At 53.4% G+C, this 27,191-nt stretch overlaps 12 protein-coding genes and 2 non-coding genes across 14 annotated transcripts; 7 read left to right on the top strand and 7 right to left on the bottom strand.

Annotated features, from left to right (window-relative positions):
- Positions 1-4,480: 4,480 nt before the first annotated feature.
- BDV59DRAFT_110042 (uncharacterized protein) lies at positions 4,481-5,970 on the top strand. The gene has a single exon (XM_073686594.1). The coding sequence runs from the start codon at positions 4,806-4,808 to the stop codon at positions 5,856-5,858; it is 1,053 nt and encodes a 350-aa protein (XP_073551402.1). The 5' UTR covers positions 4,481-4,805; the 3' UTR covers positions 5,859-5,970.
- A 1,720-nt stretch (positions 5,971-7,690) lies between these two features.
- On the top strand, positions 7,691-9,561 carry BDV59DRAFT_171105 (uncharacterized protein; the record flags this gene model as incomplete). The annotated part of the gene is made up of 1 exon (XM_073688530.1): positions 7,691-9,561. A coding segment is annotated over exon 1 (1,679 nt), but the record flags the coding sequence as incomplete, so codon positions are not given.
- Position 9,562: 1 nt separating this feature from the next.
- On the bottom strand, positions 9,563-10,262 carry BDV59DRAFT_171104 (splicing factor 3B subunit 5 family protein). Its single transcript, XM_073688529.1, has 2 exons — positions 9,985-10,262; positions 9,563-9,931 (listed from the first exon to the last, which is right to left on the bottom strand). Exons 1-2 carry the CDS (start codon positions 10,225-10,227, stop codon positions 9,920-9,922), a joined length of 255 nt encoding a protein of 84 aa, XP_073551400.1. The 5' UTR covers positions 10,228-10,262; the 3' UTR covers positions 9,563-9,919.
- A 132-nt stretch (positions 10,263-10,394) lies between these two features.
- On the top strand, positions 10,395-12,145 carry BDV59DRAFT_171103 (tRNA-specific adenosine deaminase). Its single transcript, XM_073688528.1, has 3 exons — positions 10,395-10,582; positions 10,688-10,730; positions 10,777-12,145. Exons 1-3 carry the CDS (start codon positions 10,432-10,434, stop codon positions 12,104-12,106), a joined length of 1,524 nt encoding a protein of 507 aa, XP_073551399.1. The 5' UTR covers positions 10,395-10,431; the 3' UTR covers positions 12,107-12,145.
- On the bottom strand, positions 12,146-14,118 carry erg24B (c-14 sterol reductase). The gene is made up of 2 exons (XM_073688527.1): positions 13,535-14,118; positions 12,146-13,478 (listed from the first exon to the last, which is right to left on the bottom strand). The coding sequence occupies exons 1-2, from the start codon at positions 13,995-13,997 to the stop codon at positions 12,370-12,372; spliced, it is 1,572 nt and encodes a 523-aa protein (XP_073551398.1). The 5' UTR covers positions 13,998-14,118; the 3' UTR covers positions 12,146-12,369.
- An 88-nt stretch (positions 14,119-14,206) lies between these two features.
- BDV59DRAFT_171099 (putative vacuolar sorting receptor (Mrl1)) lies at positions 14,207-16,067 on the top strand. The gene is made up of 4 exons (XM_073688526.1): positions 14,207-14,792; positions 14,861-15,136; positions 15,186-15,312; positions 15,738-16,067. The coding sequence occupies exons 1-4, from the start codon at positions 14,425-14,427 to the stop codon at positions 15,936-15,938; spliced, it is 972 nt and encodes a 323-aa protein (XP_073551397.1). The 5' UTR covers positions 14,207-14,424; the 3' UTR covers positions 15,939-16,067.
- Positions 16,068-16,707: 640 nt separating this feature from the next.
- On the bottom strand, positions 16,708-16,778 carry BDV59DRAFT_t44. Its single transcript has one exon. It is a non-coding gene; the product is annotated as a tRNA-Gly (tRNA).
- Positions 16,779-17,184: 406 nt separating this feature from the next.
- Positions 17,185-21,454, bottom strand: BDV59DRAFT_109991 (putative C6 transcription factor). Its single transcript, XM_073686593.1, has 3 exons — positions 17,721-21,454; positions 17,548-17,670; positions 17,185-17,424 (listed from the first exon to the last, which is right to left on the bottom strand). Exon 1 carries the CDS (start codon positions 21,015-21,017, stop codon positions 17,895-17,897), a length of 3,123 nt encoding a protein of 1,040 aa, XP_073551395.1. The 5' UTR covers positions 21,018-21,454; the 3' UTR covers positions 17,185-17,424; positions 17,548-17,670; positions 17,721-17,894.
- On the top strand, positions 17,421-17,492 carry BDV59DRAFT_t49. Its single transcript has one exon. It is a non-coding gene; the product is annotated as a tRNA-Gln (tRNA).
- On the bottom strand, positions 17,589-18,084 carry BDV59DRAFT_171098 (uncharacterized protein). Its single transcript, XM_073688525.1, has one exon. It carries the CDS (start codon positions 17,888-17,890, stop codon positions 17,726-17,728), a length of 165 nt encoding a protein of 54 aa, XP_073551396.1. The 5' UTR covers positions 17,891-18,084; the 3' UTR covers positions 17,589-17,725.
- A 430-nt stretch (positions 21,455-21,884) lies between the features above and the next one.
- Positions 21,885-22,775, bottom strand: BDV59DRAFT_198990 (uncharacterized protein; the record flags this gene model as incomplete). Its single annotated transcript, XM_073693272.1, has 3 exons — positions 21,885-22,014; positions 22,079-22,160; positions 22,223-22,775. 3 exons carry the CDS (start codon positions 22,773-22,775, stop codon positions 21,885-21,887), a joined length of 765 nt encoding a protein of 254 aa, XP_073551394.1.
- Positions 22,776-23,336: 561 nt separating this feature from the next.
- Positions 23,337-24,132, top strand: BDV59DRAFT_198989 (bZIP transcription factor; the record flags this gene model as incomplete). The annotated part of the gene is made up of 2 exons (XM_073693271.1): positions 23,337-23,360; positions 23,416-24,132. 2 exons carry the CDS (start codon positions 23,337-23,339, stop codon positions 24,130-24,132), a joined length of 741 nt encoding a protein of 246 aa, XP_073551393.1.
- Positions 24,133-24,189: 57 nt separating this feature from the next.
- On the bottom strand, positions 24,190-25,469 carry BDV59DRAFT_198988 (arsenic resistance protein; the record flags this gene model as incomplete). Its single annotated transcript, XM_073693270.1, has 4 exons — positions 24,190-24,843; positions 24,896-24,982; positions 25,037-25,179; positions 25,232-25,469. The coding sequence occupies 4 exons, from the start codon at positions 25,467-25,469 to the stop codon at positions 24,190-24,192; spliced, it is 1,122 nt and encodes a 373-aa protein (XP_073551392.1).
- Positions 25,470-26,285: 816 nt separating this feature from the next.
- On the top strand, positions 26,286-26,743 carry BDV59DRAFT_198987 (uncharacterized protein; the record flags this gene model as incomplete). Its single annotated transcript, XM_073693269.1, has 2 exons — positions 26,286-26,354; positions 26,426-26,743. 2 exons carry the CDS (start codon positions 26,286-26,288, stop codon positions 26,741-26,743), a joined length of 387 nt encoding a protein of 128 aa, XP_073551391.1.
- Positions 26,744-27,191: the final 448 nt, after the last annotated feature.

Raw genomic sequence — 27,191 nt, 5'->3', positions numbered from 1 at the left:
AACAAAGGCCAAAAAGGGCTAGTCAAGCAGGTGACCGGTTGCTCATGCACTGTCAGCCGTGTTAGTGGGTCTGGAATGCATTCCATCCCTCACCCCATGTCGCCGCCAACTCTGGAAACTCCCGGATGGGTGCATACAGCAGCCGTGACTGCCAGTCATGGGCGGAGAAGGGATGCCATCTGAAACAGAAGAAGGCAAGCAGAGGAGGGCGCAAGAAACCCGGATTGGCCTGTACATACATGCGCTAGACTATATTCGTTTATGTGCAGTATGTAGTGACCGAGGGAGCCTTCGGCGCTTACATGGCCTAATATCTAGGGACCTACTTAGTCCAGGTCCGTGCGACGTAATACAGCGTGGTAACCTGGTGGCTACTTCATGGTCGTATGTTCAAGTGTTTATATCCGTTTGTCCATTGGTCTGTATGCCCTCTGTGTCGATGGCTTAAGCTGCATATTGTTACGCATAGTTTCTTCAGACTTCCCGTTTACTAGGAGATTCAAGGGGGAGCTCGCGTTGAGAAGTCTTTTAGTATTTGAGAGATGCAAGACAATCATCCCTGAATCCGGTTTTTTGTCTGCTAGATAGTGAGTTTGACCAAAGTACAAATTGTGTTCTAGATTCTGAGTCGCCTGTGGCTGAGGGGCTGTACTTCAGAGATAGTTCGTGCACAAATCGACCCCTCTTCCAGTGTGTATTCTGCCCAGGACAATGCATCAAATGCGATGGATCCCATCTGGAGAGACTTTTCAATTACCGTGGTAGTTGCCTCTGAACAGAGGTCATTATGTCATTCTTCTTGCAGAATCTTCGCTGCATGGACTTTGTGGCTGAGATGGTGGAAACCCCAAACGAGGCGCAGCAGTCGGTCATCACCGATCGTGCGTGGCACGTACGGAGAGAGAGCATGGGCGGGAAAAAATATATAATTATTTCTAAAATAATAATAAATAAATAAATAAAAACAGGGAAGTAGTAAGGCATATTCTCATTGATCATGCGATGATACGCTACTATGGATCCTACGGGAATGTCATACGGAGCGGCCCTTAACGGTCGAATCCGCAATATGTCAGCAATATCGAGTATGCCCTGAAGCTGACGACGCAATGGACTTCCGTATTTCCCTGTCTATTTTGGAGGGGAAAGAAAAAGCACCATCGCGTTTTGGTGCAAGTCCGATTCCAACCGACGCACTTCGACATCATCGATCACTTGCCTCCCCATGACTCGTGAATAAACCCCACATCATATTTGTTGCTGGGCGCCTGCTGAGACAAAGAAGCATGGCTTGCGCATGCCGTCTGATCATGCTCAGCATCACTATCTGCCCGTGCGGCCATGAACATCATGTGTGAGGTACTGCATCACCGCACCGGGCTGGCTGGATCACCGAACGGCTATGTTGAAGTTCATTCATCCTGATCCCTTCGAGCGCCATGGACACTCGAATATGAGACATGGTTCGAATGGCAGATCGTCATCATGGGGCGGTTCATTTTTGCGGATACGGGACTCCCGAGCCTACTAAACAAACCAGGATTCTCGTGTTAGACACATAGATCACTTTACTGAACATCATATGCGTCTCGAGGCAATATCGAGGAGATCGGAGATTTTCCTTCCCCTATCAAAGTTCTGGTCGAGTTGAGAATGTTCTCTTGATATCCCCTTTTTGAGCCTTTTGTTTCACCCGACAGGTAGTGGGTGTAATGGCGCGGTATTATGATTATTACAAGTGCAGCCGTCCCCTTCAAGTGACTTCCTATTCTAGAAAGTCTGGAGATGACCATCGACGAGGCTCAGTCCAATGGTAGATCGTAGCAGGGATCTCAGCTGCAGTCGACAAGCTGGAGTCGGGGGTCGCCGACGAATCTGAGGGCTGAAGCAGCAGACTCCCGCTTCCATGGTGTTTTAGCTCGCCCCACGATTCTCGACCCCTCCATGATCCATCAGCTGAGATTCTGGGTCCTTCCTTTGGACTTAAAAAAATATTTTTTTTGGTCCCTACTTTTAGCCTTTTCCGTGATTTGCTTGAATGTGATCAGACAAGTCCTGAAGACCGGATCATTGGCAGGCAAGGAAAACAGGAATTGTTTCATCTGCCGTACAAATGACGGTTCATCCGACGAGAACTCAAAGATGAACTGATCCGTTCCCGGAGGACTCTAACTCGGATAGTTTAGGTTCGTAGTGTCCGTGGTCGAACTGTCTGGAACCGGCGATGCTACACACATTCCATGGTCGAGGTGCGATAGATAACCTTGTGTACCGTCAAGTATGCCCAAACCGGAGAATATCAACAAACGCTATGTATGGAGGCGCTTGACTCAGATTCCAGAGGGGTATGAGAATCATTATTGGCAATGCGCTTTGTCTGAACCAGACAAAGTAGTGCAACTGGTCAGTGCATGGTGGTGGTGGAGCCTCGTCCAACAAGAGACTCGATATCTTCGGTATTTGTCGGTAGAGACGTGTTCGGATCACAACGGGCGTGTTCATAGGTTGACCGCTGCTTTGTTTCTCTGCATGACTGCAAATTGCATTCCTTCATACGGCTATCGGTTGCAGACAGGACTATTTTTTTCCGCACGGCGCATTTATCGACGTCTGTCCACTGTAAGGGGATTTGCATACGCCTCTTTGTCATACATTTCACCCGATCCTCGGTCTCGAGAAGCGAGGCAAGACAATTATCTCATCTGTCGATTACCCTCTGGGACACGGCCAGTCCGACTGCATCTCACCGTTTTTGAATCCATCATCTGTCAATCCTTCGTTTTTCTCCGATAGTCCTCGCATCTCTGCACACCCCCACTGAATGAACTGGGACTAAATGTTCATCAAGACCGACTGGTGGCCGACTGGGTCATTCCCAATGAAAAATCAGTTCGTAACCATCTTATTCGACTTTGACTGGTCTTTCTAAACGACCATCGGATGATCTTCACGACGGAGATATTTGGTGGGCGGGGGGCGTGACCAGAAATTTCTTCCACACGGGTTCGCCAAATAGCATCTGCCTGGTCGGATATACACGAATGATGGTGATCATCTATTCCACCATCGTGAGGATCACTACCATTGATAGGCAGCAGGACACGAAGCGCGGTTTATATTTGTCTACATGCACCATGCGATCTGACAGTGATGCTGAGGACTTAGCCGTTGCGAAGACTGGGAATACATCCAACCCAAAGTGGATCAGCAATGGGGCTTAGCCAACGCCGATATGATTGGCACGACTTCATCCATCTGGAACAGGACCGTAAACTAAACTTTACTTGAGTATCGACTGATACAATCTGGAATTTGGGGCATTCTGCAGCGCCAAATTAGAGGTTCTTCTGGTCCGTCGGGTGTCACAGCCGCTTCGATGGATCAACCATCGCCTCATCAGAACCATGACTTGGGCTCGGAGAGAGAATATCTGCGACGGTTGGCGTCTGGGGAGGCCAACAAAGCCCTTCTTCTGCTTACCTCTCAGCGCGTAAGAATCATGACGATTCCGATCGGATCGTAGGTCGACTGGCTCGCATGTAGACTAGGCGTATGCATGGACATCGCCACCGGATCGTTCCAACTGGTATCCAGCCGAGGACGGCTGTATGGCGATTACCTGTTGCGAGCCCTAGCCGCTCTGACAGGGCGTGAAGCCTCCCAACTTTCCCGTCCATGTCACACGCCATGACGACCGTGATGGGGAAATTCGAGGCCGTTGCGCTCGTGCCTTGTCTAGATCAAAAAATAGCATCAACAGGATCCAGAGGTCCGATGCTCTCCAGTTTAGTCTAGATGTACCAGGTAAGGGTGTGTAAGGTAATGAATGGTAAAAGTCATACCCAACTGGGGAATGACATACTCCACTTACATCGGACGATTCTGGACACTTGCATAACGCCTAGGGGAGCACAGCTGAGATCGGACGGCGAATCCGGACGGTGGCCAAAAGCGATGGATGGATGGATAGGGGTGGCAGTGGAGGGGCCTGGTCCCATACGATCGGGATTCCACGTCTGCACAAGAAAAGTCGCCGGGGGGGTGGGCTGCATTGCCTTTTCGTCTCCCACTACTGCATGCGCCCAGGGAGGATGGACGGTGTATAGTTTGAGGTAGCATGGGAAATCGTACCGTGGGTGCCACCAGATAGTCCATAGAGGGTATTTGACACAGGAGGATAGAATAATCTGAACTAATAAGACGCGATAACTATAATAGGGACGCCGTATGGAAAGAAAATAACTATTAGAAGGGAAAAGCTTCCACTGTGGTCAAAATCCGTAAATCGTCTGGAGACCGTCCGGATTCCAACCACTTTCCCTTTTGGGCCAGAACCCTCTCTCGTTCGCCCCTTCTACAACTGACTCTCTTTTCTCCTTCTCCTCCTCCTTCTTCTTCATCATCCTCTCCTCCTTTCTCTCCTCCCCTCTCTCCCTCCCTCTCCTCCTCTCCTCCCTTCTATCTGACTCACATTCATTCTTTTCTTTCCTACATTTCCTTTCTTCCGCGCGTTCGTCCACTCCTATACCGCCTGGATCTATACTCTCACGACCCTCCACCCCACTCGACTCGGATCCAAATCGGTGGGTTTCTTAATATATACATCAAACGGAGCCTCTTTCCGATCTGGTGGGATCCCGACTCTGGGTGGTTCTCCCTATCCACCGCACGAGCTCGAGCTTTCTGTGGGCGAACGTCGCCTTTATGTTTCTTTGCTCATCTCTTTTTACGTCTCCTTTATTTGATATTCTTAGTCTCCGTTCCTTCACTTGTTATACAGTATCATTTCGAAGAGTCGTCATATAATGCCAACGGTCTTACTCCCCTCGTCCGCCGCAGCCTTTGCGCCGCGATCCTCACCAAATGTCGTGTTGAACGCCAGGATCGAACCATGGCTGACGGCGACCTTGAAGCGGGTCAACCGAGTCAAGCGACCCCTCAACAATGTAACACAGCATACAAGGTGTCTGACAGAAACGTTATCCTCACCAAACGCCATCTGGACTCTGTGCTCAATGATGTTTCCCAAAGCCCCCGACTCGGATCTCAGGAAGGACGAGGACCCCCTGGTGGAAGCCCTCTTCAACTATCAGATGATCCATATGGAGGCCTATGTCGTGCATGTCGACATGGTCTCGCAGAATGAAGTCGCCTTCAAGTTGACCCCAGAGACCATCGAAGCCTTGGTGGAGTTCCACAAAGACGTCTACTCTGTCGACACCGCCGCCAATACCTGGGACTGGTCCGACAAGGATAGCCAGCTAAAGAAATTGCAAGAGGAGTTCGTCCAGGCCGCGAACAAGTTCGTCTACCGGACGAGCGTGCAAGCCCTCGAAGGGTTGGAGGAAGACGGTGCTGGCGAACTACTTGGCGGCCGCAGTGAGGACGCAAAGACGGCCATCTCGAACCTTTTCGTCCCATTGCTGCCTCCGCCGCCCCGCGTGGATGTTCTCCGCTCAACACCTTTACTCCCCAGTTCAACTGGACCAGAGACATGGTGGCAGGATCCCGTGCAACAACCTGTGTCGATGGATTCGTGGAAAGTACTGCCATCCAGCCCAGCAACGACCACTACGGGCGATTCTAACCCTAATATATGGGCCAGCTTGAACACCCTGAATGAAGTCCCTCTGGCTTCCCCAACACCCTCCTACAGCCAACCGTCCTACAGCCCGCCGTACACCACCTCGCCGTACAACGTGACACAGGTCTACAGCGCCGCCGCGACGTCAGCCGCCCTCGCTGCTCTCCCGCTTCCAAGCATGCTGGTACAGCCTTGCAGCACCGCAGCGAATATGGTGGGATTTGGCTGGGATCGATGCCAGGACTTTGCGCTACCATACGGAGCAACGATGTAATGGTTCCCACGGAACTAGGCCCTTGATGTGGACGGTCTGCCTGACTTTGCGTATCTCTGGATTAGATCGCAGGGCCCGCATCACCACCTTGAATATGGCCCTTCCGTGTGTCCCAGGCCCCCACCGACATCTCGAGAACGACAAGAGATATCCTCTCCCCCCTATACCGACCACAGACCGGATTGGCCTCCATGACCGCGTTATTATGAATTGATTCTGCGATATGATACTCCACCTCGTCTTCGCTTTGCATACAGATCTAAAGAACATAATCTTCCCTCTCGTTTTGTTTTCATGTTTTGCTATTCTGAGCCAGCGTCAGCGTTTTGTTTTCGTTGTTCGATTGCATGAAGAAGCGGCGGGACGGCTATTTGCTAATCTGTTTCACGGGAATGTCCCATTATTCAATCCCCGCATTATAAGACTGGTTAGCCTCACGGCTTGGGATATGATTTGGATGAGGAATGTTTCTCCATTTTGCTTTCTTCGTCGCATGGGGCTGGAGTGGCTCGGGAGACTGCACAGGCTGGTGCCGGCAGTGTGCCTTCCAGGCTCTAGGAGTATCCTCTCTCTGATACAGGTGATCAGAGCTGGCAATCCGTTCGTTCGGATTGGGAGAGATGGCTCCTGCGGCGCTGTGGGTCATGCCACATCTGAGATGTTCATGATCGCAGTTTACTCGGCGATGCGGCTGGTAAGACAAATGCACCAAAGGACAGCATCTAAATCTCGGAAAGCCTAGGTGATATTGGCCTGTGGCCGACATCCGGCTTGGTCAACAGAACACATCAGGCCTGTGGCCTAAGCTACTGCTGACCCCGAGGGAGGACGCACCTCGGTGCCTTTGTCCCATGACCCGTACGTCGTGGATAGGTTCATCTCCTATCATCTGGGCTGGGTTTTTTTTTTGGTGACCTGGATACGCTCGTTCTATTCCCCTATCATTGAGTGAAGGTTGGATGGCGAGAATCGGATGCTGGTGTGGTTTTGCTCTCTTTTGGGCCGGTCCCTAGTCTTTCGTTCGTTCTCTACCTTTTGATTATTGACCGCTTAAGCCGATGTATCTAGGTTTGAATGTTTAATCAGATGAAGAATACAAGGCCAAACTGCTTCTCGGCGTAGAATGCTATAGTAATTGATCGTTGTTGGACAATGGAGTAGAGGGCATGACATGACGTCAGGACCTGCTTAGACCCGTTGCTCAACAACTTCCACCTCAACCCATACACATCCCACCGTCAACCATCCCCGAATGTATAATACGGTGTTCGACGAGTGGTACTCTCATTCTTTGTTTATATTTATATCCATTTCAAGCGCTCTGCCCAATTGTATTGAATAGTCTACCAGAACACACTACACATGTGCCCCATCCGCCGGCGCCAAAACCACTCCGACAGGACGGCAATTACCAACTAACGGCATGGCTGCATTACAAGACGCGCTGGAATGTCTCTCCCCAGCGTCCTGGGAGGACATCCCGAAGGATCCGGACGCACTCCGCGCCTACATGAACGACATCTCCCGCAAGGCACTTCTCATCGTCGACTCGATCCCAGAGCCACCACAACCCCCCAGCGACAACGATGACGACGACAACGCACCCAGCTACGAGCACACGAACCCATCAGCGTCATGGTCCTGCATGCGGCCGTCCATGGCCCGCCACGGCACCGCCGACCCGCAGATGCGCACCCTCCAGAAGGAATGGGGGAAGCCGATGCGCATCAACAGCGCGCGCGACAACCCGCTCGAGATCGCGGTGCACAAGACGCCCGGGCGCGACGGGAAGGGCCACTGGTTCGGGCGGCGCAGCGTGCACGAGGGTATCCCGTTCGCCAGATGGCGGGCCAAGCTGTCGGCCGAGATGATGGCCACGCTGCAGGCGAACCGGGAGCGCATGCGCAAGGGCCGCATGCCCGACCAGTCGGTGCGGGGCATCGGGGCTGAAAAGCTCGTCGAGGAGATCGAGGTGCGCGACGTCGACGGCCGCTCCGTCCTTGGCTCCGTCCAGGTGTTCCATGTCTCGGCGCAGTTCCCGAAGCCGACCACGCCGCGCGACTTTGTCGCGTTGATCCTGAGCTGGGATACGCGCGTTGAGGATGCCCGTGACGGCGGCGGCCGCTACTGGATGATGGTCTCGAAGCCGTGTGTGCATCCTGACGTGCCGTCCGAGAACGGGTATATCCGTGGCGAGTATGAGTCTGTTGAGTTCATTCGGGAGATTCCCGTCAGGGCGCGTCGAGGGGTTGCGGCGCAGGATGCGGCGCGGAGTGAGGAGGCGTTGGTTATGCGTGGAGCGGCAGGGGGCAGCGAGGCGGAGGGGAAAGCTGCAGAGGAGGAAATGAATCCCGTGGAGTGGATCATGGTGACGCGCAGTGACCCTGGCGGGAATATCCCTCGATGGATGGTGGAAAAGGGGACTCCGAAGAGTATCTGTTCGGACGCCGTAAAGTTCCTCGACTGGGCGTGCCGCGAGCCCTCTTCGTCGGGACCGCGCTCGACGAAGGCTCGGCGGCGGTCGAGTGTGAGGCCGGAACGCAGCGGTCAGCCCGACGCTGGGATCGGTGATACTGTCGGCGAGGAGACGAGTGATTCGGATCTCACGGACACAGAGGTAGAGCACCATGGTCTCATCGCCAGTTTCTCATATCTGGTGAATGCCGGGTTGGAGCGATATGCCCCTCAGGCAGTCCTTGACTACCTCCCAGGACACTCGCGCCAGTCGTCGCGGTCGATATCCGACTACCACTCGTCGGTGAAGGAGGAAGACACACCGCGAACAAGTGCCGACTCCGCGCCGACGACGCCCAGAAGCCCTGTAGATCGGCTCAAGCAAAACGAGGACGATGGGGGATCTGCCTCAACCCATGACAGAGCTCCAGGCTCCCCGTCGAAAGTTTCGAGCGCCATCGAAGGCGGACCACCCGACATCGCGCCCATGGAGATGATGAAGATGAACAAGAAAGGCAAGCTTTCCTCGCACGAGAAGCATCTGGCGAAGCTCGCCGAGCGCAAACGCGATGTCGAATCCCAGCTGGACAAAGTGCGCGGAGACATCCAATCACTGCAGCTCCCTGCACAAGACGAGGAGTCCAGACGAGCCAAAGCGTCTGCGGCGGCGTTGACAGCAGCTGACCCCAGCAATGACCAAGTGAGCAGCAGCGCCGCCAGCAGCATGCATGGACCAGCATCGGATGACCGTTCTCCGCGACGTAGGGGTCCGCATCGCGAGGCGTCAACGGCAAAGCTGCATAAGGTTGCCTCGGGCCTGTTCCAGGACGAATCGAAACTGCTCAAACAGCTGGAGAAGATCGAGAAGAACCAGTTCAAAGAAGCCTCGAAGATCGAGGCTCGACAGCAAAAGCATGCAGACCGAGAAGAGAAGTCGCGGTCCCACTCGGAGAACGAATTCTTACGCCGAGAAGTCGAGGTCCTCAAGAAGGAAATCGGTCGACTCCGCAGCGAGAGACAGCAATGGCTTAATTTGGTTGGATCATTGCAGGCGGAAAATGCGAAATTGGTTGCTCGCAATGCTGATACTAAGTAAGGGTGTCCATACGGCACTGTAAAAATCAAATGTTAGCCGGCAGACAACCTGTATAAACGCTATTGTCGCATTCTGTTATACCATCGCAAGGCTGAATGACTGTGTACGAATCTAAAGGCTCATCCAGTTAAAATACTTTGCAACGGGAAGGCAACCGTCCACCAATGTATGCATTAATCCATGACATATAAGATACATATAACACCTCTGCTCCTCCAGTCGCCGGAAAACGTATCGAACGTCTGGTTCTTTACAGTAGCCCCTGCACACCTAATTCTATACCAGCATGGTCAAGCCAGGGGATTCATTCCATGTCTACATCATCTTGATGTAGTTCACTCAGAGCGCCCCTCGGTCTCATGGGCCGTTCATGCGAAATAACTGAGCGAGAAGACGGGAGTGAAAATCCGCGATCATAGCAGCCACATAGCTTTTATCAGGTCTGCGTCGAATATCGGGTGATGTGGGATACAAATCGTGTCGTTGTCGTAAGCTCAAGTCGTGAACAGGGTTACTCCTGCGTCTGGGAAAGTTCATCAGTACAAATTTCGTACCCCGAGATACGAGTAGACCTACCTCCGGCGGATTCCCAGCCCCACGAACCATCTTCTCAATCATTGCAGCACGGACCTTCTCCTTGGGTTCGCCCATACCGACAGCCATGTAAGACAGGAGAGGTGGGTGGCCGACATACGAGGCATAACTGTCGCGCACGATGTTGGAGACCCATTCATACTTGGTAGTGTCAGCGTGACCCGTGCCGACATAGCGGGCCTGCATGGCCTCGAGGTTCTGGAGAGTTCGGAGCTTATCGGCCATCTTGATGGTATGTGTTTGCGGTGCGCACGATATTGACGATGGAGAGAAGAGGAAACGGAAGTTGGAAGGAGGAGGATCCGTCCGCGCTTATCGTGTATCACGTGATTCTTATCGGTCCGCTATAAAAGATCTTGGGTGCGACACTTTTGCATACGCTGAAAAGTGCTCGTTCCCTCTGGCTTCGTTGAGGGCTCTGTTTCGGAGATGGCAATGGAGTCTGAGGACTCACTGTCTTCCCGAATAGCCACTCTGGTTCATGCACATTTTGATGCATTACCCGCTCGCAGTAAACCTATCATCCGCAGTAATGGAACGAGAGAGTGGACTCCCATGTCAGGGATAGTCATAGTAAGAGGTATGTGTAGAAGAGCTTCCCTTGTGACCGGGGTTCATATTCTCCTTGATGGTGGAACAAGACGGGAGTCTGACATCCATGGCGCCAAAGCTAACGCTCTTACAGGACAAAACACAACTTCAGAGACACTAACCTGTGTCGCCGTTACGTGTGTCTTTCGCTCTATACACATATTCCGGGATTAACAATGACAGGTCTGGCGCAAAATGTCTCTCGGCATCCCAAATACCCTACTGCAAAGGCCTGGTGCTGCATGACTTGCACGCAGAAATCCTCGCCGTCCGCGCCTTCAACTACTGGCTGCTGTCTGAATGCCAAAGCTTCCTAGCTGCAGAACGCAACCAGAGTACAGATCTCCCTAAGAGTCCATCAGGTCACTCTCCCTATATTCGTCGTCATCAGAATCGCAGCGTATCCGACCCCCCATTCGAACTCCACCCGGACCTCAAGATCTACATGTATTGTACCTGTGCCCCCTGCGGAGATGCAAGCATGGAGCTATGCATGGCATCGCAGGACGACGCCACTCCTTGGGAAATAGAAACGAGCGATGCTGAACTTACTCCAACGTCCTCTTCTCACACAGGTACCCTTCTCGACGGCCGCGGCTTCTTCTCGCGTCTCGGCATCGTCCGACGCAAGCCGGCTCGCGCAGATGCAGAGCCCACGCGCAGCAAGTCCTGCTCGGACAAACTCGCTCTACGACAGGTCTCGTCTCTCCTATCGTACGAAAGCAGTCTTCTCGTTGCGACGACCAAAAATGCCTACCTGGAGGGGGTTATCTTGCCTGAGGAGGAAATCAGTCAGGTCGCATGTGAAAGGGCGTTTAGCGAACGAGGCCGTATGCGAGAGTTAGCCGGTCGTTTCTGGTCTACACGGTCCGGCATTGCTGATCCCCTTCAATCTGAATTATTATACGGCTACCGATTCCGTCCGTTCCAGATCATTTCCATCTCCTCTGCACTGCTTGAGTCTCTCTGGAAGTACAAAAAGAATAGCCTTACGTCTGCAGGCTCTCTGGAGCCAGCTAAGCAAGCAAAACCCAGCGTTGTGTCCGCGATATGGGTTATTGCGCCTTCTTGTTCGGCAAATAACGGAACAAAATCCTTGTCCATGCCCCACGGATCGAAGACAGGACTGTACGAGACCATCCTGAACGGGGTCAAACAAGGAAGTCGGGCATATGAACCAACGGCACGGGGGGCATCCGCGCTATCGCGGGCGAAGATGTGGGGACTGCTAAGGGATATCGTACTTTCTGGCTGTTCGGTTCAGAAATGGACATCCGATGGAGGAGAGTCAAACACCGGGGGAGCACCATTAGACGAGGTGTTTCAAAGGATAGTGAGGGCTTCGAGTTATCGGGAATTCAAGAAGTATCCCGGGGTGGCAACCAAGTCAATCAGTGCACGCGAAAAGGCTATACAAGACACCAAAGACGTTCTGGAAGGCTGGGTGCCCAACTCTGGGGATGAGTCCTGGGACTTGAGCGTACTTGCCAACCCTCCGAAGAAAAACCGATGAGTTATGTTGTTTATTATATATTAACGACCGACGGGATGTTATTAGATACGACTATATCTTTCTGTTAGGGTGCATTGTGGAGGGAGTCTATTGGTATACATTCAACTGATTAAACCCATATTTTATCAACGTGTCACAGATATAAATCAAGCCCAGTGGCCGGTATTATCCTGTTTATGTATGTGCATTCACAAGCAGGGAATCACATCTAAAATCCAAAAGCATCGATAACCAATGTCCCAACAAGGAAACACCCCAATCTATTAGTAGATGCCTGGGATTATGCGACTGCGAACTAGTGAAGTATAGCGGTCCCAGTCAGCACCATACTTCTTCTTGCACTTTTCCTCGTCGCGCTGCTCCCGGTGGATGAGAAGAACTCCAAAATACAGCAAGAAGAAGTAGGTGAAGATCATTCCCCATCCGCGCGTGTCGGCAGTCTGCACCGATTGTTTCTGAAGCTCCCCTGTGGCAGGGTTAATGCTCTCGATGATGGCATATCCGGCAATGCCAGTCGGCAGGCTGTAAGACCACGACATAACCCAGTCACCCAGGTAATTGATGTGACGTGCATAGCCCCACCACCCGGAAGTCATCAGCTTTGAACCAGTGGCGGTCTGGATATACTTGATGTTCTTGACACGAGGATCGTCGGGGTTGGTGCGGAAGCGGTTCTTCTGGTTGTTGGCTCCTCGGAAGATGCTGTAGCCCACAGCCGTCACAGCCAAAACGAGCAGAATACCCTTCAGCCCGAGCTCGAAGGGGAACACTGCAAGGTAGCGAGTTTGGAAATTGTAGATAAACGGAACCCAGACCATGTCACCGAAGGAGAGCATGAAGCCAAACCCATCCATGATGATGTCCATGGTGGTCAAGAGAGCGGGCTCCATGTACAGTCCATCCAAGACATAGAATGCCTGGAACGCAGTAGAGATGACTATCGAATCCGTCACGTAGCCGTACGTCCGATATTGACGGGCGATGTTAGATAAGTTAAGGATGATCCAACCCAGCAAACCAGGTCTCATCTCACACCAAGATTTCACGTCGATCGTCCGTGCAGGTTCGCTGACGAATGGGATAGGCAGCCGCACACGGGGGTTCAGTTCACGACCGATGAAGAAATCGTAGAGAACGTTGCCCGTGTGACCGCCAGGTGCCAACTGTCTCAACTCTGGGTTGGGCTGGCCAGGCGCAGGGACGGAGAAGCTTTTCGCATACACAAAAATTGCAATCAGCGATGCGATGACCAGGTTTGCAGTGATAACCTGCAGGTAATTGTCCCAGAGGAAAGTCCACACGACGAAGTCAGCGCCATACACGTAGGTTCCAACCGCACAACCGGAGAGGATCAGGACGGCCGAGAGGAATGCTGTCGAAATTGATGTCAGAAAGAGACCACTGTTATGAGAAGGCCGCATGTAATACCGTTAAATTTATACTGCAATCTCCCTCCACACGCAAGTTCCGTACCCTCAGCTTCCTGTCCAGGCAGAAAGACGTACATCACCAGACTCAGGAGATAGTATCCCAGCACGCAGAGGGTCACATTGGTGTCGTAAAATGCGCGAAGCCCCTCTTCCGGCCAACCAATCTCCAGTTTCAATTGATCGAGGGAGAGCGAGTGCGGATGGAGGAGCGACGGAGCAGGACAGCCGGAGACATCGTTGCACAGGAAGGTGAAAGTATAGACAAGGATTGGGAGACCAAAGACGATGCCAAACGCGCCCAGTCTGCACGTTGTGCGACAGTTAGCCTTATCCACGCGATATCTCACAGGGAGCCTATGGGGGTAAGCGGATACATACGGGCCACCAAACTCATAACCCCGTTTCTCTGGCACGGGTTGAACAAGTACCTTGGGTTTGGAATCTTTTTTCTTGGGTGCCATGCTGAATCCGCTTGGATAGAAGGTGTCGGGAGAGCCGCGAGGACTCAAAGAGAGCTGTCCGGGAAGCAGTTTAAATGCAGAAGAGGTTTCCAGCCCGTGAACCCTGAGCTGAGGCCGGATGCTGCCGATCCGGCGGGAGCAACCAAAATCACCACCAGCATCCCGATCTGGACGGAGGTTTCTCCGCATGATGACTAACCAGGGTTGGAGTGACAAGTAACTTCCATCTATCTCGATCTCGCCGCAGTCGACCTCCTCATCTCTTCCAACCCCGGTCTCTCGTTCGCTTTTTCTCTGTTCCTCTTTCTTCTTCTTATCTTTCCCGTTTTCCTCGGCTCTTTCTGCCCTCTTCCTGTCTGAATCGGGCGCGAGATATCATCCTCCGGCCGCCCTCTCTTCGGCGATTTCATTCCGTCCATCATCCATCATGAACCCGCTTACGAACCCCTCTTTATTCGGATTCTTCTTCCTGCTTGCATCATCCCTAACTGCCGCGTCCGATTCGTCCTCCGGGGATACACTCTCCCCGTGCGTTGCGCGCTCTCCAACCTCCGGCCTATACTATGACCTCAATGCCATCTCACTATATCCGCCCACTACGGACGACGAAAAATCCCGCAAAAATGCCCACGAGGAAAGCTGGCACGCTAAAGGCCATGACTACAATGCCAATTTTACTCTGAATGTCTGTGCTCCGGTAGTAGAAGACATCGAAGACGTAGTGGGGGTGGATCGCGCACGATGGGGGAACGTCAGTGCTTATTATGAGCAAAATGGCAAGATATACTCGATAGGGTACGTGACATATCGAATACACCCGTTGAGGCCCTATGTACGCTGACGGTTGGATTGGCGAGCCATAGGCAACAAGCATCCGATCCATTTTTCCGAGGCCGCAAGCTAGTGTTGAACTATACCGACGGCTCACCCTGTGGTGAATCCGTCGAAAATCGGACCAAGTCGACGATCATGTCGTTCCTTTGCGATCGCGATGCAGGACCATCGCAAGCAACCGCCTCTTTCGTTGGCACCATGGACCAATGCACCTACTTCTTCGAGGTTCGGAGCTCAGCCGCCTGTGGAGGCATCGCCATGTCGGATGGCCAGGGTCTGGGGCCCGGTGGCGTTTTCGGCGTGATGTACGTTTCCCGTGTCTTTTACCCCCGATCTACTAACGTTGTGTCCCAGTGCGCTAATCGCCGTCGCCGCGTATCTGATTGGTGGTTGCGCCTATCAGCGGACCGTCATGCACCAGCGCGGCTGGAGGCAATGTCCTAATTTCAGCCTGTGGGCGGGGATGTTTGATTTTGTAAAAGTAAGTGTACTAAATTTGATCCCGTTTCGGGGAGCTGGTTCTTCCCGTCGTTATCCGTACAAGGATCTCGGCAGTGCGAGGTTACCAACCACGCGAAGAGATTGAGCGTTAGCTGGCCTGGTGCTCAATCCCATCGCAGCAGGCGGTGACCCTCAGTCTAAGCCTCTGTTTCTTCCTGGTATACATCAGATACATTGGTTGTTTGGTGTTCTTGAGCATTGGCGAGTCGTTCTGTCTTTCTTTTGCCACGCAAAGAGTTGGAATCCTGTCATCAGCAAGCCTGGATGCTACTATGATTGATTCTGTTAGATAGAATCGCCTTTCCCGGGAACTGTTCAATAGCCTTGGATTTTTATATTCATCTTCCTTCGAACGGACTCTGGCTCTGTATAAACAAGGGAAACTAACAAATCATCGTAACACAGGACATGTTCGTCATCCTCTTCTCCTCCCTCGGCCGCCTATGCAAGGGCAACCGAGCACCTGCCCTTGGGCACGCCCGCGGTGGTAGCACCCAACGGGGCAGCTTCATCGGAGCTATCGGAGGACGCCGCCAGCCGCGTCCCGCAGACATGGACGCGGAGAACCGATTGATCGACCAGCTAGATGAGGAATGGGACGACTGACGGTGGCGTCGGGTGAGTGGTCGCTGAGCCCGGTTGGTGTTAAAGGGTGCTATGTATTGTATGAAAGGCCTTTTTTTTTTTTTTTGATTGCGTCGCAAGAAATTAAATGTACATGTCAAATACCCGTCGGATACCTGTCACTGTGCGCCACGTGTAGACGGCAAACCGATTAGTCCTGTCTCAACTCCCTCGTTGGGGCGGTGCAGTCGCAACGACGTATTTGCCTCTAGCTCTAGGTTTTCAACACGCCCGGCTGCTGTGTTCGTTCATCATGCTTGATGGTCTCGTCTAAGTGGTTGACGGCGGCCTTGCTCATGGAGCACTTCTGGGTATTTGGCACAGATCCTCGAGGCTTCCGAGGATGGAGAGGCGCACTTAGAGCAACATGGTCCGGGGCAGTTGCGAAATGCAGGGCTATCAGCATCATCTATGTCTCAACTAGTGGTTCACCTCAGGCAAAGCGACGACCCAGGGCATAAATAGCAGTTCTGGGCCATATGTAAGTTCGTCTATCTGGTTCATGGGCCGTCCTTGCCTCGAAGGAGAGTTGCGGTGGAGCAAGTTGGTAAGTTCCTGACCAAATATATACATCTATTCATCTACTCCGCAGACAACGTTTGTATATGGGGCAGGGGGCACAGATTCGACCAACAATAAAAAAAGTTAAACGAACCAATTTTACACCATAAGAAAAGAAAGAACGGACACTACAGATGATAGAAAGGAACTTCCAAGATATAAGCAAAAAAGGTCAGGGAACAAAAAGAAATGCATCATCCGTGAATCGAACACGGGCCTCATCGATGGCAACGATGAATTCTACCACTAGACCAATGATGCTAGTTGATATCATTCAACATTTTAATTAAATATATAATCCAGGGCTAAATTATAAAGCCCTAGCCCGCCTCATACTTGCGTGCACAGACAGCGCCGACACCTGCCAGCAAAGCCAAGGCCCGTCTATAGCCATGAAACCAAGCCACATACAACGAGCCTGGCCGAGGTAACTACACCAGGGCTCAGAGTACCAGCTGCAGACTGTCAACTACTGGGGTCATCTGCCGGCCGCGGGAGTAACCCGATACTAGTAACCCCTACACGGAGTACCTTTCATAGTAACTCCTTAATCAACCCTGTAGCCTACCTGAATTCTTTACTAACTGGTCAATAGTCACCGCGCATAGGCTAGGTCATGCCATATCATTCTGCTACTGTGGGCCTCTCAAACGAGGTACTCACCAACTCCCAAGGTGTAGTTCCTGTTTCTCCGGACTGCACATATTCTGTGGTATGAGGAGCCAGAAATAGAAACAAATACATAGAAATCCTGGCTAACCCAATCACCCGTGATTTAACCACGAGGTTGTATACAGAATGTTAGTCCCACCAGCGGTAGCACTAAACGACCACGAGGATGGTACTACTTAACGATAAAGACAGAAACATAATTCCATTAGAATCGAGCCAGTCAACAGCTTCGGTTCTGTAGTGTAATGGTCATCACTCTGGATTCTGATTCCAGCAATCCCGGTTCGATCCCGGGCAGGACCTCGCTTTCTTTTTTTGGGATGAATTTTTTTCCCCCACCACCACTCCATGGACATACCTATTCCTTAGCTGAAAGGCCTGGAGGCTTGATTTTGCCGTCGTACTGAATTTCGTTTTTTTGTCCTTCGAAGTCTAGGCCAGGAGAGGGACACGCTCTTAGAGGACAAGAAAATAAGATAATCTGATGATAATTGGCAATAGTTCATTGAAAGGAGGAAATATACACAGTACAGGGACTAGGTAGGATCATGTAATATACTAGAAAGAGGAACAGAAAAACCGTGAGCTATAACTCCGTATTTTCCAACCAACCCCGACAACCAGGAAAAGGAATCGCCAAAAAACAAAAGCAGACCAAACACCCCAGAAACCAACCCGACCACTGCCGTCGTGACGACCATCTACTCACTCGTACTTTGGATTTCGGTCCACACCTGTCATGCCCAAATCGTAGGCGCCCAATGGCATATTTCCGGCGCCGCCGAAGGCCGACATATCGGGCGCGGCACCTCCTGGTGGTGGTGGTGGTGGTGGTGGCGCCTGCGGGACACCTGGATCGAGACCGACGCCGGCGCCGACAGGGTCGAGGTTGAAGGGCAGGAACCAGGCACTGGGCTGGTAGAATTCACCGGTCCCTGAGGGTGCGTTGGGATCGAGCTGGCCGGCGAAGATGGCGGAGTCCTGGTTCGGAGGCGGGCCAGGTTCTCCATTGACGGAGGACAGGCCTGGCGTCTCCGACGGGACGAAGGGGGTTGGGGAGGGGTCCAGGCCACTAAATGAGCCATAGACAAACTGTCGATCTAGCTGGGGGAGTTGATCGGTTGGGATAGGGAAGTCGAAAGGTGATTGGCCGAACATCTGCTGTTGGCCACGGCCTGCTTGATTGAACATCGATGCTTGGGGGAAGCCAACCCCGGTGGTACCCAGCATCCCTGGAGCAGTTTCCATATTCACATCGACGATCTGCTGTGATGGTGTGGTATGCTCCATGCCTGGTATGCCGTCGATCCTGCTACTCTTTCTCGAATGCGATCGACGGGGCACACTGTGTGGCGTGCTGGGCGAGAGACTCGCGAAGAAGTCTTCCACGCTTTGCAGGTCGGGCTTCTGGCTCATCACAGCGTCGTCATTCAAGTCCTTATGTTGAGTGTCGGGATCTTCCCAATGAGATCGCGATACCCCATGAGGATACTTATCGAACCAGTCACCGTACTGGAACATCGGAGGGATCTGGGCACCGTTTTGGGCAACCACCGAGCCCTTGATAGCGGCATCCGCAAACTGGCGATACCGATCTTTTGCGCTTTCCACCATGTAGTGGAACATTCCCCAGTATTTCTTCATCTTGTTCAGGTATCGGTATGTATGCCGTAGGTTCTCTTTCGATCGCGCCTCGAGCTGCGCGTTCTTGGAGAATATACCCCAGATGTGGACCGTACTAGCGGAATACGCGCAGTATCCGGCGAATGGCACGGTGAGAGGATAGGCCGATGCACGGTCGATCAACACGGAGATGTGATGGGCCGCCTCCACCGCTGCGCGTCCGGCATTGCTTAGGAAGGCCTTGGGCATATCGCGTGGCGGGCGCCCTCCGGGGGATAGAGGAATTGCAAATTGGTTCAGGAAGAGCATGTTCTGGTGGATGATGATGTGCAAGAAGAGGAACTGATTGGCGATGCGGTCGGCGGCATGGATCTGTAGGTTCTCGTATGTGAATGCCAGGTAACTGGGGAGGGAAGAGGAGAACTCCTCAATCTGCCGCTTGAGGCGTGTATAACCGGACTCAGGCGACCATAATGGGTGAATATCCTTCCGCTTTCCCCCGAGGTTGAGATAATCGACGATGCGGCCCCATATCACCACGGCGCGGATGATGTAGGCCGACACACCCATGTTATTTGAGGCGTTGGACAGTTGCCCAACATCATCCGGAACTGGATTCGGAACGTTCCCATCTAGGTCCTCTGTGGGCCCGGGGATTTCCATCTGGAAGTGCGGTTCTTTGATCGGCAATTGTATTTGCAAGAATTTCTCGTTTCCGATAGGAGGCCGCTGACTGCCTGAGGAATTATAACGATCCATCAAATAGCAGGCCCACATGGTACGCCTTCGAATCTCCCGGTCGGTGAAACTGAGCTGCGAGGCGGCGCCGTTGTTCTGGGAGAGTAATGGATCGTGGTCGAGTTCACGGTGCAACTGGAGCGCGTATGCCATTCGCAGGGCCTGACCCCCAAACGACCAACTTCTTCCACCATGGCAGGTTCCGAATTCGTGCAGACCCAAAAGCAAGAAGACGGTAAGTATCGTGATGTTGGGTTCATCATGTCGACTTAACGCAATAGCCGCAGCGGGATTTGCCCAATTTTCCCCCCGCAGGAAGGGAGGTTCGGAGTTGATCTGCGGATGGGTGGAAAACCTTGCGGACACGGCGCAGACCGCTAGAATGAGAACGGGGGGAACGGTGCGCGCCTTCAGTCTGCGCATGAAGCTGGGCTTGTGAAGGAGGAGGTACGACTGACCGTAGACGCAGTCGAAGAACACCTCCGCCAAGTGTTCTTGGATTTCTAGCGAGGGCAAAAATTCCGCACCCTCGGTGAGGAGATTGGTCGTGTCGCCTGGTTTGGCCTCCCGACGCATGGGGAAGGTATCCTGCGGCGCCCTACGGTCCCCACGAGCCCATTCCTCCATCTCGGCGGCGAAGGCCTCGTCGGCCGACCGCTTTTTCTGAGTCTTGGATGCCTGACCGGGTTGCGGGGGCCGGACGACGGAGCGGCCGATGGCGGCCATATCGCGCACCTCGTCCTTGGGGATGGTCTTGATGACGCGGTCCTCCATCCGCTTGAGCCGTTTGTCCAGCATGGCCATGTAATCCGTTCGCGGAGCGGCCTTCCGGGTGGTGACCTTGTAGACGCACGGGATCCGCGAGCGCGAGCAGTGCTTACACGCAGGCTTCTCCCCGGAGCAGCGAATCTTCTTCCGTCGGCAGGCGATGCACGCCAGCGGGAGACGTTTTCGTTCCTTCCCAGCCTTGGTCTTGAGCTCGCTCCATGCCGGTTTCTCACCCTTGTGGTCGGGGTTCTGCGAGTTGGGGTCCTGGTTACCGTCCTCGCGCTGGTCCGAGGTGCTGGGGTGGTCACGGAGGTGGGTGGCATCTCCAGCGGGTTGGGCGCTGTCGGGGTCTCGCGAGCTGGCTCGACTGTGGGAGTCGATGTCCTCGGGGAGACCGGGGTCGTCGGGTCCCAAGGCCCCCAGGCCTATGGAGGAGGCCAGGGGGGATTCGTCAGAGTCGGGAGGGATCATGATGGGCGCGGGTACCCCAGGATCCAGACCCGGGTCATCGTTTGGTGGGAACGGGGGAATGGTGGTGGTGGTGGTGGAAGGAGGCGTCCAGGGCGGAAGATGAGACTGTTCGGGGGAGGAGAAAGACGGGACGAAATCGCGGGATGCAGCGGCGGTCGAGTCTGGTGGGTATGGGGAAGGTTGTCGAGGGCCGGAAAGTGGCGGCTTGGCACCGCTGGTCGCGTTCATGCTGAGGATTATTAATGGCGAGGTTCTTTGTCTGCAGGTGTGCGTTGGTTCCCTTCACATGATCCTCATGATCAACCCTGCATCGAAGGAATCTGGTCGGAATCGTGATGCTTTTCAGATGTCCGGTCTTCGCCTTGGGCTCTCCACAGTGACCTCTGAGAGTGTCATTCACTACAGGCGCCTGGTCATTGGGCGAACCAGACAAATCCTCCCTCGCAGTTGGGAGGATGGGGGGGTTCGATGTCGACCTACCGTGAAGGGGATATTCTCCGAGTCGATGTAGAGGGCATGGTATGGAAGGTTTAGAAGTAGGATAATTCCTTGGACGGTATGGTAGATTAGACGTTAGAATAAATCCTTAATTGGTGTAAGGCCAAGGCTGCAGGCACGATCACCACCGATCAGTCGCATGAACGGCTGGGTCTAGTCCCTGGGAGAAACAATCCTCGCTATCGTTTAGCGGCGACAATCATGGGTCTACTATCTATAGTTAAAGTGGGCTAGTTCATCGGTGGTTCTATCGCTCAGTAGTGTACAGCTGGACGCTTTTTCATGGCCAGTTACCCGATTGGGACGAGTCACGTGAGTCATTAAGTCTAGAGCGGTTGAGCTGACTATGAATAGGCTGTTGTTATCAAGAATCTTATCGAATGTACTGTGTCATATATATAAACCACTGGGCTTTGAAGACTCCTTGGGCCGTGTTACCCTCGAGTTCTCACCATCACACCTCCAAGGTCATCGCATCGCCATTTCTGAGGGCCCAGACCAGACCTCTCGAGATCGCCGCCGCCCCCCCTTTACCCTCGACCTCACTCACACACATCGTATCTATTAGGGCTTTCACCGACCCATCATTACGGTCATTCACCTTCTATCGCCCTGCGATGCCTTGGGGCGCCCGGCGCGCCGCCGGGTCGAATCACCGTCGAGGGCGGCTACAAGTTCCGCTCCCAGCACGTAAATGTTATAACTGGGAAGAACAATCCACAGCCCGCTATCGTTGCCGTCAGTCAGAACACCCAACCGAATAACGGAGACATGCGACAGGAGAGCCTTACTTGGGGAGGACCCAGAAAAACAGCAAGGTCACAGCGTCGTTATGGCCAATGTTCGCAAACCCCGAGAAGTACTCATTCAACCCTGCAAGACCTCGTAAGCGGGCGGGCACACGCCTGACATCGTTCGTCAATTGGACGACTCACAATACAGAACCGTCTTACTCAGAGTCATCAGGGACGCGCTGTACGCAACCAGCAGCGCAATGGCCCCGACTCGTCCGGCAACCACCTTCTCCCCGGTCACCAACCACTTCAGGTCCTTTTTCGTCTTCTTGCCGCGACCGCCCGTCGCCGACGTTCCATACTTATACACCATCCAGAGGTAGTAGACGTAGGCAGCTGATTCGATGATGTTCAAAACGGTCTGCGCAGCGGTGAAACCGTTGCGCGCATTAAAGGCCGGCCACCCGTAGATGTAGTCGATGGTCCCGTACAACGCATACGGCGTCCAGATGGGAGAATGGAGCTTGTTTCCGGGCATGCTGTGGGGGCGCAAGAGCACGTAGCTGGCGTCCCATGCGACCAGCGGGACGGACAGAACGAGCCAGGTGGTGACCACCGCCGACGGCGTATGCACCCATCCGTTCTTGGTCGCCTTGGAGCTGGCGGCGTTGGTGGATGGGGACGAGGGAGGAGAGGACGACCTGGCGGTCGCCGGCGGCGGGAAATCGCGAGGATGGTGTCGCGTCGAAACCATGGCGAACTCTAGAATGCGCAAACGTCGCCGTAGACCAGTATACTAGTAGCAGAGATGGGTGTTATCCGGTGGAAAGAGAGTCGCGCGCGCGGCGCAAGTGTATACGGGGTTGGTCGGGTAGATGGTGGGAAGCGAAAGGAGGAGGGAAACGAGAAAAGAGGAGTCGAGTCAGTCGCAGCTGGAGGGGGAAGTGCGCAGGAAGACTCCGGGTGCATGCAAGCACAACTTCTCCCCCTCCAAATCATCCTGACGGCTAGTGACGTCGTGCGCCGCTGCATTGGGTATTAATCACCCACTCCCATGGTTCCCCTGGACGGTCGCATTATTGGATTCCAAATGCGTCTGGTCTTCTTTTCTTCTGACAACCGAGGGAAGAATCCGAGCGACTGGCATTGATTGATTGATCGTCTCCGTCGCATTGCAATCCGGGGTTCCATCCACGTGACCTCATCCACGTTTCCGATAAGCGGTCGCCACAGCCAACCAGCCGTTCGACGATTCTTGTTGCTATACGGATATCTTTACGCAATTCTTCCAGACTGCACTGGCTGACTTCGCGCGATGGATTCGGACGTATCTCAGAAGGTTGGCGCTGTTCCAGAAATCTTCATCTTCGGTCTGTATCTAATCACATCTGCAGAACACCGACCGACTCGCCCGAATACGGGAAAACCAACGGAAATGCCGCGCAAGGAAACAAGAGCATATTCGAGACCTGGAGCAGAAGATGGCGTCCTTGCAGGACCAGGTCAACCGCAAGGACGTCGAGCATAGACTGGCCGTACAGAAGCTCGAGGCGGAGAATCGAAAACTGAGATATCTGCTATCTTGTTCCGGGCTTTCAGCAAGCACCATTCAGGGGTATCTACAGGTGGCCGACGACCCAACCGTGGGCCAGAAAGTGGCTATACCGGCTCTCCGAAAGGTCGAAACTGAACCATCGTCCGATTGTCGGCAGAAGGGATGTCCGAGTAGTTGTCAACCAAGAAGTGAGCGGGTCGATGCCATGGATGTTTGCCGCGAGCCATCAGATCAAGGCGTGGCCGGGGTCCCTGCTGCAAGATCTCCCAAGCCCGCGTGCAAGATCGCAACGGAACCTGGGAAGCTGACCCAATCCATCTGCGACTGCGCTCCTACCGACATGGGCACATGGTCTACCGATGAGAACGTCCTCAACACCACCCTCTGTGCAATCGCGGAAGAGTTGATCTCCCAATACAATACCCGTGGCGTGGAAATGGAAGAAATCCGGCGGAAGCTCTGGGCGGGCTTCTCCAAAGGTCTAACAACAGAGGAAGGATGCCGAGTACAGAACCATATACTCTTCCAGGTTTTGGACGAGATCAGCAACAACTGAGCATTCGGGTCCATTATTACTGTCTATAACACTATCCACTACGCCTGAGTTGCCTCATCAGGCCCATCTGCGTCTCCTGGCGAACCACTTGACGACATAAACCAGGCCCAGCAGCACCGGGACCTCAATCAAGGGCCCCACGGTTGCGGCCAGGGCTTGGTCACTGTTCACCCCAAAGGTCGCAATGGCCACGGCGATGGCCAACTCGAAGTTGTTGCTAGCGGCAGTGAAGCTCTGGGTACAAGAAAGTTTGTAACCGAAGCCGCAGCGTCGCGTCACGGCCATGGTGGCTAGGAAGATGACGGAGAAGTAGACGATCAGCGGAGCTGCCACCCGGATCACCGACACAATCTGATGCACCACTTGTCTTCCCTGGGAGGCGAACAGGACCAAAATAGTAAAAAGGAGGCCTATCAGCGACAGTGGACCAATCCACTTCAGGAAACGTCTGTCGTACCACTCTTCACCCGCGAGGAATCGCAAAGTGAAACGAGTGACGATGGCTGCGCCGAGCGGTATACCTAGGAAGACCCCGACGCTCTTGGCTGCCAGCGAATAGTCAATCGTCAAACCGCCATCTGATCCGCCGATCACTCGAATAAAGAATATGGCGAGCGGCGCGAACAGCACCATCTGCAGGAGTGAGTTGATAGCGACCAAAATCGCACAGTATTCGCCGTCGCCCCCTGCGAGGCCCGTCCACACGAGGACCTCCGACCCTGTCAGTCTTGTGCTATGCGGGTTGGGAATAGATGTGGCGTACCATTGCGATGCATCGTGCAATCCCGACTAAGATCAGACCTTCTCGGAGGCCTCTTTCGTCTGGCAGGAAGGCCCATGCCAGCGCCAGCTACGGGCGAACGTTAATCGCGTGTGGGCAGAAACATCGTCGAGATGAACATACCATGAACAGGGGCGCTACGATCCAGTTGACAAGGATGCTGAAAGCGATCTGGATCCAAAGGCCCTTTTCGCGGAATGATCGATGTAGCGTCTCATATCGCACTTTACACAAGATTGGATACATCATGACCAGTAGCCCAACAGCTTATAGTGAGTCAGTAGTCTTATCCTGGAACGGTGGGAAGGGGGGTCGTACCGATGGGTACAGACACCCCGACGAATTTCCCTCTCTCCAATGCCTTACCCGTATCTGGCACGAAGTTACCCAAAATAATCCCGACAGCCATGGCGAGAAAAATCCAGACCGCAAGAAATCGGTCTAGGATGGCCAGCTGCTGGAATGCAGATGTCGGGGCTGTGTCCTCATTCTCATCCACCTGGCATGTTGTAGTACCAGCTTCTGGATCTGCTGGAAGCTTCTTTTCCGGAGTCATTTTGTATGTATCGAGGGATCCGTCAAGATGTAGACCCTCAGAGAGTTTTGACCGCTCTGGGCGATTTACTTCGTGAAGCCGTACAGACCTGCAGGTCCCGGCCAATCATCGTCGAGGAGTGACATACTTCATACCACGTGACCAATGGATGACCTACCTCCCCCATGTATTAATGGCGAGGCATAGGAGACCTTGAATATGGATCTCCCCGTGCTACCTGAGGCTCATGACAGAGAATCGCTACCACAAGAATGGGGACCTGCAGGTATAAAGTCCTACCTTACAAGGCCCCTCATTCACATGCCATAGAAACCGCACGCCCGTGTGACCGGAAAGTTTCAATGAGCTGGAAGATGCCCTGACCAACCTACACATGCTATCAACTGCACCAATAGGACTTCCCAGAGCGACTTCTTCCTCCAAAACAAATGCCTCAGTCAAATGCAGTGTCAGAGAACGAACGAAAAAAAGTCATGGTGCCACGGAGGGAATTCCATCTTGATCCTGTATGGGACACCAGCTGGCTTCGCTAGACAGGTCCAAAACCAAGTCAGCGGAACGGGGTTACATACATCCAGGGCTGTGCTTCCCAGGGAACAGCGGCGCATTTCTCTATAGACGAGCCCGTAGGGCAAAGCGTTACTTTCAAAATTGTCCGGCGTGAAATCAGCCGGACTAAGCTGGTAGACATATAAGAGACTTTCCACGCCGGCGCTTGCCTCTTATCCCTTCCAGCAAGCCTTCGCAGCCATTAGCTCCATAGTGCCCTATACTTCCGCACAGAGATCATCCGAAAAAGAAGGTTCCTGCGTCGCCATGAAGGTCAACGCCATCGTCCTAGGCCTCTTTGTCGCGTTGGCAAGGGCCGCCCCGATAATACAGGAGGTACGTGATTGGCACGACTGGTAACCGGATACAGGGCCTGTCCTTTGGCTGCTAACGCGTACTGGACGCAGCGTGAGCCGGCTGACGGACCGGTTGCCAACGTTGATGGATTGCAGTGGCCGCCGTTTCCGCACCCGCACCCGCCGTTCCCGTGGCCTCGGCCCTGGCCGCCCAAAGCTATGGACCAGCCGGTGAAACCGAGCCAGGAAGATGACGGGGAGCCAGAGAGCGATTCTGGGAGATACTTTGTGAGATCGCTGAAGCTGAGGCAGGATAACGAAGAACCTCCCAGTGAAGATGGGGGGCGTTATGGTAGACCGGTGGACCCAAGCCAGGATGATGAAGGTACTGGTGAGCTGCCTCCGGGGAGCCGCTACGGAAATTATTGAGTTAGCGGCTAGCCTCGCCAGTCCATTTGAAGAGTACGTTCTGCCTGTCCCTTGGCCTGGTCCCTGCTTTCTTAGGGCTTTAGCACGGCGAATGTTTCCCGATATCCTGCTTACACAACGTTCTAGATAGTGCTTCGTCGGGAGCTCTCTATCGATTATTCGCAGTTCATCTACTAGTACTAGGAAGAAGGAAAGATTGATGTTTGAGGCAAGAACAAAAGCACTGTAAACCGTACTGCGCATGTTTGAAGTTGTAGTCTCGATAGGACGGAACCTGGAAGCTCGTAACGAGCCGAAGGTTTAGTTCGCTGTAACTTGGGCCGATGCAGTGGATATTGTTTGTATTTGTTTATGACAAAAGCGAGGCCCCAAATCTGAAAGCCCGCATCATACGATCTCTGGATAACAAAAGAGAGATCGAATCTCAAGCACCTGCCTCTTTTACGGC

Source organism: Aspergillus ambiguus (genome assembly GCF_047715705.1).
Source record: "Aspergillus ambiguus strain CBS 117.58 unplaced genomic scaffold BDV59scaffold_4, whole genome shotgun sequence".
Lineage (NCBI taxonomy): Eukaryota > Fungi > Ascomycota > Eurotiomycetes > Eurotiales > Aspergillaceae > Aspergillus > Aspergillus ambiguus.
This window is presented reverse-complemented; position numbering and strand designations above follow the sequence as displayed.

Bases quoted from the DNA above. Each gene is read 5' to 3' on its own strand.
- BDV59DRAFT_171098 (XM_073688525.1), bottom strand. From the start codon at position 17,890: ATGGTCGTCACGACGGCAGTGGTCGGGTTGGTTTCTGGGGTGTTTGGT.
- BDV59DRAFT_171099 (XM_073688526.1), top strand. From the start codon at position 14,425: ATGAACCCGCTTACGAACCCCTCTTTATTCGGATTCTTCTTCCTGCTT. The intron at 15,137-15,185 runs GTACGTTTCCCG...GTTGTGTCCCAG, and splicing joins GGTGGCGTTTTCGGCGTGAT to TGCGCTAATCGCCGTCGCCG. The intron at 15,313-15,737 runs GTAAGTGTACTA...ATCGTAACACAG, and splicing joins GGATGTTTGATTTTGTAAAA to GACATGTTCGTCATCCTCTT.
- BDV59DRAFT_109991 (XM_073686593.1), bottom strand. From the start codon at position 21,017: ATGAACGCGACCAGCGGTGCCAAGCCGCCACTTTCCGGCCCTCGACAA.
- BDV59DRAFT_110042 (XM_073686594.1), top strand. From the start codon at position 4,806: ATGCCAACGGTCTTACTCCCCTCGTCCGCCGCAGCCTTTGCGCCGCGA.
- BDV59DRAFT_171103 (XM_073688528.1), top strand. From the start codon at position 10,432: ATGGCAATGGAGTCTGAGGACTCACTGTCTTCCCGAATAGCCACTCTG. The intron at 10,583-10,687 runs GTATGTGTAGAA...ACGCTCTTACAG, and splicing joins AGGGATAGTCATAGTAAGAG to GACAAAACACAACTTCAGAG. The intron at 10,731-10,776 runs GTGTGTCTTTCG...TAACAATGACAG, and splicing joins CTAACCTGTGTCGCCGTTAC to GTCTGGCGCAAAATGTCTCT.
- erg24B (XM_073688527.1), bottom strand. From the start codon at position 13,997: ATGGCACCCAAGAAAAAAGATTCCAAACCCAAGGTACTTGTTCAACCC. The intron at 13,479-13,534 runs GTATTACATGCG...CAATTTCGACAG, and splicing joins ATTGCAGTATAAATTTAACG to CATTCCTCTCGGCCGTCCTG.
- BDV59DRAFT_171104 (XM_073688529.1), bottom strand. From the start codon at position 10,227: ATGGCCGATAAGCTCCGAACTCTCCAGAACCTCGAGGCCATGCAGGCC.